Source organism: Pelophylax lessonae (assembly GCF_965119305.1).
Source record: "Pelophylax lessonae genome assembly, chromosome: 13".
Classification (NCBI taxonomy): domain Eukaryota; kingdom Metazoa; phylum Chordata; class Amphibia; order Anura; family Ranidae; genus Pelophylax; species Pelophylax lessonae.
In genome coordinates this window covers 3,495,591-3,510,823 of record NC_138780.1, presented here as the reverse complement: position 1 = coordinate 3,510,823, position 15,233 = coordinate 3,495,591, and the positions used below count along the sequence as shown (strand labels likewise).

Below are 15,233 nucleotides of genomic sequence, written 5' to 3'. Positions count from 1 at the left end.
CTATCCTTCCATGTTAGAAACGATCCAGTCCAGGAAGAATTGCACTGAGCTGTAGATCCCGGGGCTCTGAGCCTGCGCACATCCGTATCCCCAGCTTGTGATTCCGACAATGGTGAAGATTTTCGTTTGGGGTCTTCGGCACATAAGGGGACCCCCGCTGTCACCCTTAAAGGAACAGAAAAAGAGATTACTATGGGGAAACCGAGGGTCCTGACACTGATATAAAACACGAGACCTAAAAACAATGGATGAGCCGTTCTTCCTCTGATTGACTTTTCAACTAGAGAATTGTAGGTGTGGCCAAACTGTGTGGTTTGGTTCTTCTGGGGCGTGGCTAATTACTGAAACATATTCAGGTAAAGAACTATGACTGTGACCTAAATGTGGGTGGGTGGTTCTTCTGGGGTGTGGTCCTACACTGATTGACTATTCAGCTAAAGAACATTGGGTGTGGTCAAAATGTGGGTGTGTGGTTATTCTTGGGTGTGGCTAAATATTGATTGAATGACCTTTCAGCTAAAGCACTGTAGGCCTGGTCAAAATGTTGGTGGGTGGTTCTTCTGGGGTGTGGTCCTACACTGATTGACCTTTTAGCTATAGCACTGTAGGCCTGGTCAAAATGTGAGTGTGTGGTTTTTTAGGGTGTGGCTAAATACTTACAACCCTAGCAGCTTTAGCTCTTTAGGTGTGTGGTTCCTCTGGGGCATGGCTAACTACTTACAACCCTTTCAGCTATAGCTCTGTGGCTGTGTGGTTCGTCTGGGGCTTGGCTAAATGCTTACAACCCTTGAAAATATAGCTCTGTAGGCATGCGGTTCTTCTTGGGCGTGGCTAAATACGTACAACTCTTTCAACTATAGCTCAGCAGGTGTGGCAAAAATGTGAGTGTGTGGTTCCTCATGGGAGTGGCTAAATACTTACAACCCTTTCAGCTATAGCTCTGCAGGTGTGTGGTTCCTCTGGGGCATGGCTAAATACTTACAACCCTTTCAGCTATAGCTCTGTGAGTGTGTGATTCTTCTGGGGCATGGCTAAATACTTACTGTGTATCCCTTTCAGCTTCAGCTTTGTGGGTGTGTGGTTCCTCATGGGAGTGGCTAAATACTTTAAAACCCTTTCAGCTATAGCTCTGTAGGTGTGTGGTTCCTCTGGGGCGTGGCCAAATACTTACAACCCTTGCAGCTATAGCTCTGTGGTTCTTCTGGGGCGTGGCTAAATACTTAAAACCCTTTCAGCTATAGCTCTGTGGGTGTGTGGTTCTTCAGGGGAATGGATAAATACTTACCGTACAACCCTTTCAGCTTTGTAGGTGTGTGGTTCCTCTGGGGCATGGCTATATACTTATAGCCCTTACATGTCTAGCTCTACAGGCGTTTGATTCTTCTGGGGCATGTCTAAATGCTTACAGCCCTTTCAGCTATACCTCTGTAGGCGTGGGGCTCTTCTGGGGCGTAGCTAAATACTTAAAACCCTTTCAACTATAGCTCTGTAGGTGTCTGGTTCCTCTGGGGCGTGGGTAAAATACTTACAACCCTTTCAGCTATAGCTCTGTAGGTGTCTGGTTCCTCTGGGGCGTGGCTAAAATACTTCCAACCCTTTCAGCTATAGTTCTGTAGGTGTCTGGTTCCCCTGGGGCGTGGCTAAATACTAACAACCCTTTCAGCAATAGTTCTGTGGGTGTGGCCTAAATGTGGGTGTGTCATTCCCTGATTAGAAGATAAGAATGAGGCCTCTTACCTGGCAGCTATCGATCCCTCCACTCTCGTATCCGGCACACAGATTATACTTCCCAACAGCGCCGTTGTACCAGTAGGTGCTGTTGCACTTCTTTGGGTCTATGAGCTGCACCTGGGCCTCCTGGAGGATGTCCGACGGTTCGCCCGCTACGAGGAAACAAAACGCCAAGACATTAATCGGTTATCTCAAATCCTCGACCACAAATCTTAAATCTCGAATTCAATCAATAAATCTGACCACACAAGTTCCAATCTATCCAACTTCAATCTGGAGATGATTGTCCAAAGAGATTGCCCCGTATGTGGTCACCCTACGAGAAGTCCTACTTACAATCCTCGCTAGTCACACCCCAGCCGGCGATGTAACATTCGGTCAAACGATCGATGATGAGATCTTTCTGAGGGAGGCAGGCCGGTTGAATGTAGTCGCTGTACCTAATGGCGCGATCCACGCGCAGGAGGGTGATATCGTTTTCCTCGGTCTTGGGGTTGTATCCTCGGTGTTCGATCTTCCTGGAGATCTTTCTCACCTCGGTCTCCGCTCCTGGGTCGGAGAGTTGGCGGGCCCCCAGCACCAACCGCCATTGCAGGTAGTCGCTGGGAAGACAAGATTCGGGAATTAACACTCACATCTGATTGGTCACATTGTATCTCTACTCATAAAGAGAACTTCTCACTCACTTGCCGACTCCCTTGAAGCAGTGAGCGGCGGTCAAGACCCACCATTGGTTGACAATGAAGGCACCGCAGGAGTGGCCGAAATCCTTTCCTTCGTAGTCCAGGGGTTGTTGTATGCTGACCAGCCAAGGCCAAGATCCTGGCAAAGCATCATGGCCGCCGACGATGCGGGAGCCGGACGCACTGAAAGGGTTGTCCATCAGGGGGCGCTGGCTGCAGACGAGTGGCTGAGCTGCAGGGTAGAAGGTTAGAAGGTCAAGACAACCAGAGCTACGGATGGTGATGACACCGGATACATTGTATCAGTGATATAGGAGACCCCATGATCAACCACCCATCCCCCCATCCTGCACCCATCACCCCCCATCCTGAACCCATCACCCCCCACCCAACCAAGATCACCCAGAACCCACCACCATCCCGTAAGTGGTCATTAATTGGCCGAGCCACCTCTAACCAAAGCCATGTATGTCTACCACAATATGGCCGACCCAACCAAGATCACCCAGAAGATCCTGGCAAAGCATCATGGCCGCCGACAATGCGGGAGCCGGCCGCACTGAAAGGGTTGTCCATCAGGGGGCGCTGGCTGCAGACGAGTGGCTGAGCTGCAGGGTAGAAGGTTAGAAGGTCAAGACAACCAGAGCTACGGATGGTGATGATGTCGGATACAGGAGACCCCATGGTCAACCACCCATCCCCCCATCCTGAACCCCTCACCCCCCCCCCAGAACCCATCACCCACCACCCAACCAAGATCACCCAGAACCCCCCACCATCCCATATGTGGCTTGAAATTGGCCGAGCCATCTCTAACCAAAACCATGTCTAGAAGGTCAAGACAACCAGATCTACGGATGGTGATGACACCGGATACATTGTATCAGTGATAGAGGAGACCCCATGATCAACCACCCATCCCCCCATCCTGAACCCATCACCCACCACCCAACCTAGATCATCCAGAACCCACCACCAGCCTTGTAAGTGGCTTTAAATTGGCCCGAGCCACCTCTAACCAAAGCCATGTATGTCTACCACAATATGGCCGACCCAACCAAGATCACCCAGAAGATCCTGGCAAAGCATCATGGCCGCCGACAATGCGGGAGCCGGCCGCACTGAAAGGGTTGTCCATCAGGGGGCGCTGACTGCAGACGAGTGGCTGAGCTGCAGGGTAGAAGGTTAGAAGGTCAAGACAACCAGAGCTACGGATGGTGATGATGCCGGATACATTGTATTAATAATACAGGAGACCCCATGATCAACCACCCATCCCCCCATCCTGAACCTCCCACCCAACCAAGATCACCCAGAACCCATCACCCACCACCCAACCAAGATCACCCAGAACCCACCACCATCCTGTAAGTGGTCATTAATTGGCCAAACCACCTCTAACCAAAACCATGTATGTCTACCACAATATGGCCGACCCAACGGGCTACGACAACATGGCGCCGTGTGCTGCCATATTGGGTGAGATACTGAAGGCTTCCATCTTACTGGAGACGTGTGACCACCAAAACATAGATGGGAACACCCAGCACCCTACAAAAAAACCAAGACCCCCCAATATTATAAGGGGACCCCAGGTCCAAAGCTGGAAGAGAGGCCGGAAATTTGGGGAGTAAAAAGACCCCAGGGGGTGACTCTCCACCAGGCTCCAGGGTCTCCTTTTAGAGGACCTTTGAGAAGGTCTCTCTTAAATAAAGACAACTGTCTGAGAGTGGAGGAGAGATTTCCTCTAACTTCCTGTTATGACTCTGGGACAGGAAATGATGGGAAATCTCCTCAGTGAGGACCCCTGTTCTGGTGACAACTGTCTAAGAGCGGAGAAGATATTTCCTCGAACTTCCTGTTATGTCTGTGGGACAGGAAGTGAGGACCCCTGATCTGGTGACAACGAAGCGCGGAGAAGATATTTCCTCTAACTTCCTGTTATGTCTCCAGGACAGGAAGTGATGGGAAATCTCCCCAGTGAGGGCCTCTGATTTGGTGACAACTGTCTAAGAGTAGAGAAGATATTTCCTCTAACTTCCTGTTATGTCTCTGGGACAGGAAGTGATGGGAAATCTCCTCATTGAGGACCCCTGATCTGGTGACAACTGTCTGAGAGTGGAGAAGGTATTTCCTCTAACTTCCTGTTTTCTCTCTGGGACAGGAAGTGATGGGAAATCTCCCAAGTGAGGACCCCGGTTCTGGTGACAACTGTCTAAGAATGGAGAAGATATTTCCTCTAACTTCCTGTTATGTCTCTGGGACAGGAAGTGATGGGAAATCTCCCCAGTGAGGACCCCTGTTCTGGTGACAACTGTCTAAGAATGGAGAAGATATTTCCTCTAACTTCCTGTTATGTCTCTGGGACAGGAAATGATGGGAAATCTCCCCAGTGAGGACCCCTGTTCTGGTGACAACTGTCTAAGAGTGGATAAGATATTTCCTTGAACTTTCTGTTTTGTCTCTGGGACAGGAAGTAAGGAAATATCTTCCAATGAGGGCACCTATTTCGGTGATAACAGTTCAAAGGAGGGAGGAGATTTTTCTATCACTTCCTGTTTTGTCTTTGGTACAGGAAGCGATGGGAAACCTCATCAAGGAGGACCCCACTTCTGGTGACAATTGTCTAAGAAGGGAATAGATATTCCCCCTCACTTCCTGTCGTGTCTCTGGGACAGGGAAGAGAGATTTCTTCTCACTTCCTGTTGTGTCTCTGGGACAGGGAATAGATATTCCCCCTCACTTCCTGTCGTGTCTCTGGGACAGGGAAGAGAGATTTCCTCTCACTTCCTGTTGTGTCTCTGGGACAGGGAAGAGACATTTCCTCTCACTTCCTGTTGTGTCTCTGGGACAGGAAGTGATGGGAAATCTCCCCAAGGGGGCACCTAAAGCAAAAAAATAAGACCTTGCAGGGGCTCTAACTAGTGCTGAGCTAAGGTTTGAGCGGAACCTTCCTGGAGGCGGTCACATGAATGCAGGCCGCTGGACCAATCAGCTGTGGCTGTGGAACTCCCCGCCCCACAGCAGCATTTATTAAAGGGGCGGGGATATTGGCTGATGTCATCATCCAAATAAAGCCATGTGGCCATATTAGGTTGATGATGTCACTCTTCTTTGGTTGTGTGTGGCTGCAGCTGATTGGTCTGTTGGCCTGCGATCATGTGACGTCCTCCATCACCTCCACCCTCCATTCAGAACCCGAATTAGCTCCATGCAGTGATGAGATCTGATTGGCTGGGAAGGGGAGGTGGGGGGCGGAGCTCACCTGCAGGTCTTGGGGCCACTGCCACTCTTGGGGGCCACAGAGGCCTTGGGGGCCATGGAGGTCTTGGGGGCCATGCATTTCTTGGGGGCCATGCAGGCGGCTGGGCGGGGACATCTTTGCAGAGGGCGCAGAAGAAGAGGACGGCGATGAGAAATGTCTTCCTCTTCATGGCGGGGGGAGAATCGTCCAATCAGATCGGAGGATGATCTCAGAAATCTGCGGGGGAGGGGGATAGAACATTATTACAGAGCTCCGCCCACAATATCAGAATAAACCCTCCGGAGTTCCACTTTAAAGTAATAACACACCTGTGTGAGAGACTGCGGATGGAAGCGGACACATTTCACCCAATTGGAGTGTGGGGGGAGGGGGGCGCAGCTTTCCCCCCATTGTGGCTCCCGAAGGGCCCAACTCCCATCACATCCTCAAATTATCAAAGCCAAAGGATGAGCATGGCAGCCAGGCAGAGAGCATTTCCAACTGTGAGCCATGACAGCTTCCATACTTCCCTCATGACAGGTTCCCTTTAAGAAGCAGGCTGGGTGGGGGAAGAAGTATAAAGATGCACAATGATAGCCCGGAACTACAATGCCGGGATTTGTGTGCGGGGGAGGGGGAAGGTTATCAGGGCTGCGCTCTTCTTTTCTACATCCGGTACCGGGCGGGGCCGCAGTAAAGGGGCGGGGACAATCTCCGAAGGCGGCAGTTCCTCCTCTGGGGGCCGTTTGGAGGCGTGTTCTCGGAAGGAAAAGGGGGCAGGTCAGGGGTGTGGTCCTGATGACAGTTCTGAAGGGAAGAGAGCGGGAATATCCCGGGGGGTGTGGTCTCGAGGGGCGGAGTAGGTGGGGACTGGCGCTGCCCGGGGAAAGGGGCGGAGTGGGAGGCGTGGTGCGGGCGGTATTGGGCGGGGCCAGCCTGGTCTGGCGGAAGGAGGGAAGATGGCGGCTCCGGGCTCCTCCGCTCCGCGGAAATTCAGCGAGAAAATCGCCCTTCAGAGGCAGCGACAGGCCGAGGAGACGGCGGCCTTTGTGGAGGTCATGTCCGACCTCAGCTCCGCCCGGGTAACCTGTGACGTCACACTCAGACGGGGCTGAGCCACAACTTTACCCCTCCCCCTCCAACCTGACCCCAACTTTATCCCTCCCCCAACCTGACCCCCAAATTTACCCCTCCCCCCAACCTGACCCCAACTTTACCCCTCCCCCTCCAACCTGACCCCTCCCCCTCCAACCTGACCCCTCCCCCTCCAACCTGACCCCCAACTTTACCCCTCCCCCTCCAACCTGACCCCCAACTTTACCCCTCCCCCTCCAACTTTACCCCTCCCCCAACCTGACCCCCAACTTTACCCCTCCCCCTCCAACCTGACCCCTCCCCCTCCAACCTGACCCCAACTTTACCCCTCCCCCTCCAACTTTACCCCTCCCCCAACCTGACCCCCAACTTTACCCCTCCCCCCAACCTGACCCCCAACTTTACCCCTCCCCCTCCAACCTGACCCCCAACTTTACCCCTCCCCCTCCAACTTTACCCCTCCCCCCCACCTGACCCCCAACTTTACCCCTCCCCCCAACCTGACCCCCAACTTTACCCCTCCCCCTCCAACTTTACCCCTCCCCCCCACCTGACCCCCAACTTTACCCCTCCCCCTCTACCCTGACCCCCAACTACCCCTCCCCCCCCCAACCTGACCCCAACTTTACCCCTCCCCCTCCAACCTGACCCCAACTTTACCCCTCCCCCTCCAACTTTACCCCTCCCCCAACCTGACCCCCAACTTTACCCCTCCCCCTCCAACCTGACCCCCAACTTAACCCCTCCCCCTCCAACCTGACCCCCACCTACCCCTCCCCCCACCTGACCCCCAACTTAACCCCTCCCCCTCCAACCTGACCCCCAACTTTACCCCTCCCCCTCTACCCTGACCCCCACCTACCCCTCCCCCAACCTGACCCCAACTTTACCCCTCCCCCTCCAACCTGACCCCCAACTTTACCCCTCCCCCTCCAACCTGACCCCCAACTTTACCCCTCCCCCTCTACCCTGACCCCCAACTTTACCCCTCCCCCTCCAACCTGACCCCCAACTTTACCCCTCCCCCTCTACCCTGACCCCCAACTTTACCCCTCCAACCTGACCCCCACCTACCCCTCCCCCCACCTGACCCCCAACTTAACCCCTCCCCCTCCAACCTGACCCCCAACTTTACCCCTCCCCCTCTACCCTGACCCCCACCTACCCCTCCCCCTCCAACCTGACCCCCAACTTTACCCCTCCCCCCCCAACCTGACCCCAACTTTACCCCTCCCCCTCCAACCTGACCCCCAACTTTACCCCTCCCCCTCCAACCTGACCCCCAACTTTACCCCTCCCCCTCCAACCTGACCCCCAACTTTACCCCTCCCCCTCTACCCTGACCCCCAACTTTACCCCTCCCCCTCCAACCTGACCCCCAACTTTACCCCTCCCCCTCTACCCTGACCCCCAACTTTACCCCTCCCCCTCCAACCTGACCCCCAACTTTACCCCTCCCCCTCCAACCTGACCCCCACCTACCCCTCCCCCCACCTGACCCCCAACTTTACCCCTCCCCCTCCAACCTGACCCCCAACTTTACCCCTCCCCCCCCAATCTGACCCCAACTTTACCCCTCCCCCTCCAACTTTACCCCTCCCCCTCCAACTTTACCCCTCCCCCTCCAACCTGACCCCCAACTTTACCCCTCCCCCTCCAACCTGACCCCCAACTTTACCCCTCCCCCTCTACCCTGACCCCCAACTTTACCCCTCCCCCTCCAACCTGACCCCCAACTTTACCCCTCCCCCTCTACCCTGACCCCCAACTTTACCCCTCCCCCTCCAACCTGACCCCCACCTACCCCTCCCCCCACCTGACCCCCAACTTAACCCCTCCCCCTCCAACCTGACCCCCAACTTTACCCCTCCCCCTCCAACCTGACCCCCACCTACCCCTCCCCCCACCTGACCCCCAACTTAACCCCTCCCCCTCCAACCTGACCCCCAACTTTACCCCTCCCCCTCCAACCTGACCCCCAACTTTACCCCTCCCCCTCTACCCTGACCCCCACCTACCCCTCCCCCCACCTGACCCCCAACTTTACCCCTCCCCCTCCAACCTGACCCCCAACTTTACCCCTCCCCCCACCTGACCCCCAACTTTACCCCTCCCCCCCAACCTGACCCCAACTTTACCCCTCCCCCTCCAACCTGACCCCCAACTTTACCCCTCCCCCCAACCTGACCCCCAACTTTACCCCTCCCCCTCCAACCTGACCCCCAACTTTACCCCTCCCCCTCCAACCTGACCCCCAACTTTACCCCTCCCCCTCTACCCTGACCCCCAACTTTACCCCTCCCCCTCCAACCTGACCCCCAACTTTACCCCTCCCCTCTACCCTGACCCCCAACTTTACCCCTCCCCCTCTACCCTGACCCCCACCTCCCCCTCCCCCACCTGACCCCCAACTTTACCCCTCCCCCTCCAACCTGACCCCCAACTTTACCCCTCCCCCCCACCTGACCCCCAACTTTACCCCTCCCCCCCCCAACCTGACCCCAACTTTACCCCTCCCCCTCCAACTTTACCCCTCCCCCTCCAACCTGACCCCCAACTTTACCCCTCCCCCCAACCTGACCCCCAACTTTACCCCTCCCCCTCCAACCTGACCCCCAACTTTACCCCTCCCCCTCTACCCTGACCCCCAACTTTACCCCTCCCCCTCTACCCTGACCCCCACCTCCCCCTCCCCCCACCTGACCCCCAACTTTACCCCTCCCCCTCCAACCTGACCCCCAACTTTACCCCTCCCCCCCACCTGACCCCCAACTTTACCCCTCCCCCCCCAACCTGACCCCAACTTTACCCCTCCCCCTCCAACTTTACCCCTCCCCCTCCAACCTGACCCCCAACTTTACCCCTCCCCCCAACCTGACCCCCAACTTTACCCCTCCCCCTCCAACCTGACCCCCAACTTTACCCCTCCCCCTCCAACCTGACCCCCAACTTTACCCCTCCCCCCAACCTGACCCCCAACTTTACCCCTCCCCCTCCAACCTGACCCCCAACTTTACCCCTCCCCCCACCTGACCCCCAACTTTACCCCTCCCCCTCCAACCTGACCCCCACCTACCCCTCCCCCCACCTGACCCCCAACTTTACCCCTCCCCCCCAACTTTACCCCTCCCCCTCCAACCTGACCCCCAACATTACCCCTCCCCCTCCAACCTGACCCCCAACTTTACCCCTCCCCCTCCAACCTGACCCCCAACATTACCCCTCCCCCCCACCTGACCCCAACTTTACCCCTCCCCCTCCAACCTGACCCCCAACTTTACCCCTGACCCCAACTTTACCCCTCCCCCTCCAACCTGACCCCCAACTTTACCCCTCCCCCTCCAACCTGACCCCTCCCCCTCCAACCTGACCACCAACTTTACCCCTCCCCCCCAACTTTACCCCTCCCCCTCCAACTTTACCCCTCCCCCCCACCTGCCCCCCCAACTTTACCCCTCCCCCTCCAACCTGACCACCAACTTTACCCCTCCCCCTCCAACCTGACCCCCACCTACCCCTCCCCCCACCTGACCCCCAACTTTACCCCTCCCCCCACCTGACCCCCAACTTTACCCCTCCAACCTGACCCCCAACATTACCCCTCCCCCAACCTGACCCCCAACTTACCCCTCCCCCCAACCTGACCCCCAACTTTACTCCTCCCCCCAACCTGACCCCCAACTTTACCCCTCCCCCAACCTGACCCCCAACTTTACCTCTCCCCCTCCAACCTGACCCCCACCTGAGCATTCCCCCCACCTACCCCTCCCCCCCAACCTGACCCCCACCTGAGCCCTCCCCCAACCTGCCCCTTCAACCTGACCCCCCCCACTTACCCCTCCCCCTCCAACCTGACCCCCCACTTACCCCTCCCCCAACCTGACCCCCAACTTACCCCTCCCCCCAACCTGACCCCCACCTGAGCCCTCCCCCCAACCTTCCCCTTCAACCTGACCCCCCCCACTTACCCCTCCCCCTCCAACCTGACCCCCACTTACCCCTCCCCCCAACCTGACCCCCACCTGAGCATTCCCCCCCACCTACCCCTCCCCCCTCCAACCTGACCCCAATCTACCCCTTCCCCAACCTAACCCCCACCTGAGCCCTCCCCCCAACCTGCCCCTTCAACCTGACCCCCACCTCCCCCCCTCCTCCCCCAACATGACCCCCCCACCTGACCGTCCCAATTACCCCTCCCCCAACCTGACCCCTCCATCTGACCCCCTTCCTGACCCCCACTTACTCTCCACCCCCCCAACCTGACCCCCACCTTCCATACACCATCACCAGAACCCCCCCACCCCCATGACCTGACCCTTCCCATCCCCCGTCACCTGATCCCTAAAACCTCCCCCCCCTCCACCTCACCCTGATCCCCAGAAATTCTGGCCCGCCCACCATCTCCCCCCAACCTGTCACCTGGCCCCCCAAAATCCCCCCCCACTCACTGGATCCCCCAACCTGACCTCCCCCCACTTTCCCCACCTCCTCCTCCCCCCTGCTTGGGGGTGGGAAAATAAGTGATCTGGTCTGTGATTGGTCGGGGGGGAGGAGTACTCAGTGATCTGGTCTGTGATTGGTCGGGGGGGAGTACTCAGTGATCTGGTCTGTGATTGGTCGGGGGGGGGGAGTACTCAGTGATCTGGTCTGTGATTGGTCGGGGGGAATACTCAGTGATCTGGTCTGTGATTGGTCGGGGGGGGGAGTACTCAGTGATCTGGTCTGTGATTGGTCGGGGGGGGGGGGGGGAGTACTCAGTGATCTGGTCTGTGATTGGTCGGGGGGAATACTCAGTGATCTGGTCTGTGATTGGTCGGGGGGGGGGGAATACTCAGTGATCTGGTCTGTGATTGGTCGGGGGGGGGGGAGTGCTCAGTGATCTGGTCTGTGATTGGTCGGGGGGAGTACTCAGTGATCTGGTCTGTGATTGGTCGGGGGAGGAGTACTCAGTGATCTGGTCTGTGATTGGTCGGGGGGGGGGGGAGTGCTCAGTGATCTGCTCTGTGATTGGTCGGGGGGGGGAGTACTCAGTGATCTGGTCTGTGATTAGTCGGGGGAGGAGTACTCAGTGATCTGGTCTGTGATTGGTCGGGGGGGGGGGAGTACTCAGTGATCTGCTCTGTGATTGGTCGGGGGGGGGAGTACTCAGTGATCTGGTCTGTGATTGGTCAGTGATCCTGTTGGTGTTGCAGGTCCAGGTGCAGAAGCTGCGGATGGCGCACATGAGGGGGTCCTGCTATGGCGGTTCTCTGCCCAACGTCAACCAGATTGGCAGCAACTCCACCGACTTCCAGGTGAGTGACTGTGAGTACCGGTCATTCCCCCCTCCCCCGCTGTCTTCTCTACCCCTCCCCCTCTCCCCTCCTCCGCTCATCCCTCACCCCTCCTCCGCTCATCCCTCTCTCTCTTTCTCCTCCCACAGGGACCTCCGCAGTCTCCGCTGGACCCCTCCCGCAGTACCCGGCACCACGGCCTGGTGGAGCGAGTCCATAGAGATCCCCGCCGGATGATGTCACCGCTACGCCGGTATATGCGGCAAATATCCTTTATAGGGACCGAGAGAGGGGACGGACCAACATAGGGACAGAGAGAGGGGAGGGGCCACTGTGGGGACCGAGAGATGGGGAGGGGCCACTATAGGGGCCGAGAGAGAAGAGGGGCCACCGTGGGGACAGAGAGAAGGGACAGGGCACCGTAGGGACAGAGAGAGGGGAGGGGCCACCGTGGAGACAGAGAGAGGGGAGGGGCCACTATAGGGGCCGAGAGAGAAGAGGGGCCACCGTAGGGACAGAGAGAGGGGACAGGGCACCGTAGGGACAGAGAGAGGGGAGGGGCCACCGTGGAGACAGAGAGAGGGGAGGGGCCACTGTAGGGGCCGAGAGAGGGGAGGGGCCACCGTAGGGGCCGAGAGAGGGGAGGGGCCACTGTGGGGACCGAGAGAGGGGAGGGGCCACAGTGGGGACCGAGAGAGGGGACTGGCCACCGTGGGGACCGAGAGAGGGGATCGGCCGCCGTAGGGACCAAGAGAGGGGACAGGGCGCCGTGGGGACAGAGAGAGGGGACCGGCCACCGTGGGGACCGAGAGAGGGGATCGGCCACCGTAGGGACCGAGAGAGGGGACAGGGCACCGTAGGGGCCGAGAGAGGGGAGGGGCCACCGTGGGGACCGAGAGAGGGGACCGGCCACCGTGGGGACCGAGAGAGGGGAGGGGCCGCCGTAGGGGCCGAGAGAGGGGAGGGGCCACCGTGGGGGCCGAGAGAGGGGAGGGGCCACCGTAGGGGCCGAGAGAGGGGAGGGGCCAACGTGGGGACCGAGAGAGGGGAGGGGCCACCGTGGGGGCCAAGAGAGGGGACGGCCCCCATAGGGGCCAAGAGAGGGGAGGGGCCACCATAGGGGCCGAGAGAGAGGAGGGGCCACCGTGGGGACAGAGAGAGGGGACCGACCGCCGTAGGGAGAGAGAGGGGACAGAGAGAGGGGACAGAGAGAGGGGACCGGCCGCCGTAGGGACAGAGAGAGGGGACAGGGCACCGTAGGGACAGAGAGAGGGGAGGGGCCACCGTGGGGACAGAGAGAGGGGAGGGGCCACCGTAGGGGCCGAGAGAGGGGAGGGGCCACCATAGGGCCCGAGAGAGGGGAGGGGCCACCGTAGGGCCCGAGAGAGGGGAGGGGCAAACGTGGGGACCGAGAGAGGGGAGGGGCCACCGTAGGGGCCGAGAGAGGGGAGGGGCCACCATGGGGGCCGAGAGAGGGGAGGGGCCACCGTAGGGGCCGAGAGAGGGGAGGGGCCAACGTGGGGACCGAGAGAGGGGAGGGGCCACCGTGGGGACCGAGAGAGGGGACGGACCAACGTAGGGACCGAGAGAGGGGAGGGGCCACCGTGGGGACCGAGAGAGGGGAGGGGCCACCGTAGGGGCCAAGAGAGGGGACGGCCCCCATAGGGGCCAAGAGAGGGGAGGGGCCACCATAGGGGCCGAGAGAGAGGAGGGGCCACCGTGGGGACAGAGAGAGGGGACCGACCGCCGTAGGGACAGAGAGAGGGGACAGGGCACCGTAGGGGCCAAGAGAGGGGACCGACCGCCGTAGGGGGCGAGAGAGGGGAGGGGCCACCGTGGGGACAGAGAGAGGGTAGGGGCCGAGAGAGGGGAGGGGCCACCGTAGGGGCCGAGAGAGGGGAGGGGCCAACGTGGGGGCCGAGAGAGGGGACCGACCGCCGTAGGGGGCGAGAGAGGGGACAGGGCGCCGTAGGGGCCGAGAGAGGGGAGGGGCCACCGTGGGGACAGAGAGAGGGTAGGGGCCGAGAGAGGGGAGGGGCCACCGTAGGGGCCGAGAGAGGGGAGGGGCCAACGTGGGGGCCGAGAGAGGGGAGGGGCCACCGTGGGGACCGAGAGAGGGGATCGGCCGCCGTAGGGCCCGAGAGAGGGGACAGGGCACCGTAGGGGCCAAGAGAGGGGAGGGGCCGAGAGAGGGGACCGGCCACCGTGGGGACCGAGAGAGGGGATCAACCGCCGTAGGGACCAAGAGAGGGGACAGGGCACCGTAGGGGCCAAGAGAGGGGAGGGGCCACCGTAGGGGCCGAGAGAGGGGAGGGGCCACCGTGGGGACCGAGAGAGGGGACGGGCCACCGTGGGGACCGAGAGAGGGGACGGGCCACTGTAGGGGCCGAGAGAGGGGAGGGGCCACCGTGGGGATGGAGAGAGGGGACGGGCCGCCGTAGTGACAGAGAGAGGGGACGGGCCACCGTAGTGACAGAGAGAGGGGACAGGGCACCGTAGGGACAGAGAGAGGGGAGGGGCCACCGTGGGGACCCAGAGAGGGGAGGGGCCACCGTGGGGACCCAGAGAGGGGACGGGCCACCGTGGGGACCCAGAGAGGGGACGGGCCACCGTGGGGACAGAGAGAGGGGACCGGCCGCCGTAGGGGCCGAGAGAGGGGACGGGCCACCGTGGGGACAGAGAGAGGGGACGGGCCACCGTGGGGACCCAGAGGGGGACGGGCCACCGTGGGGGCCGAGAGAGGGGAGGCACCACCGTGGGGACAGAGAGAGGGGACCGGCCGCCGTAGGGGCCGAGAGAGGGGACAGAGAGGGGACGGGCCACCGTAGTGACAGAGAGAGGGGACGGGCCACCGTAGGGACAGAGAGAGGGGACAGGGCACCGTAGGGACAGAGAGAGGGGAGGGGCCACCGTGGGGACCCAGAGAGGGGAGTGGCCACCGTGGGGACCCAGAGAGGGGACGGGCCACCGTGGGGGCCGAGAGAGGGGAGGCGCCACCGTGGGGACAGAGAGAGGGGACCGACCGCCGTAGGGGCCGAGAGAGGGGACGGGCCACTGTGGGGACAGAGAGAGGGGACCGGCCGCCGTAGGGGCCGAGAGAGGGGACAGGCCACCGTGGGGACCCAGAGAGGGGACGGGCCACCGTGGGGACCCAGAGAGGGGACGGGCCACCGTGGGGGCCGAGAGAGGGGAGGCGCCACCGTGGGG

At 59.9% G+C, this 15,233-nt stretch overlaps 2 protein-coding genes across 2 annotated transcripts in view; one reads left to right on the top strand and one right to left on the bottom strand.

The window, feature by feature from the left end:
- On the bottom strand, nucleotides 1-2,647 carry LOC309569890 (acrosin-like; the record flags this gene model as incomplete). Its single annotated transcript, XM_082275881.1, has 4 exons — nucleotides 2,418-2,647; nucleotides 2,068-2,333; nucleotides 1,738-1,883; nucleotides 1-165 (listed from the first exon to the last, which is right to left on the bottom strand). Exons 1-4 carry the CDS (start codon nucleotides 2,612-2,614, stop codon nucleotides 1-3), a joined length of 774 nt encoding a protein of 257 aa, XP_082132007.1. The 5' UTR covers nucleotides 2,615-2,647.
- A 3,932-nt stretch (nucleotides 2,648-6,579) lies between these two features.
- The window catches only part of CRTC2 (CREB regulated transcription coactivator 2), a 29,889-nt gene continuing 21,235 nt past the window's right edge, over nucleotides 6,580-15,233 (top strand). The window contains exons 1-3 of the mRNA XM_082275880.1: nucleotides 6,580-6,740; nucleotides 11,946-12,047; nucleotides 12,176-12,316. Coding sequence (XP_082132006.1) covers nucleotides 6,618-6,740; nucleotides 11,946-12,047; nucleotides 12,176-12,316 — 366 coding nt within the window. The 5' untranslated portion in view covers nucleotides 6,580-6,617. The remainder of the gene's footprint in view (nucleotides 6,741-11,945; nucleotides 12,048-12,175; nucleotides 12,317-15,233) is intronic.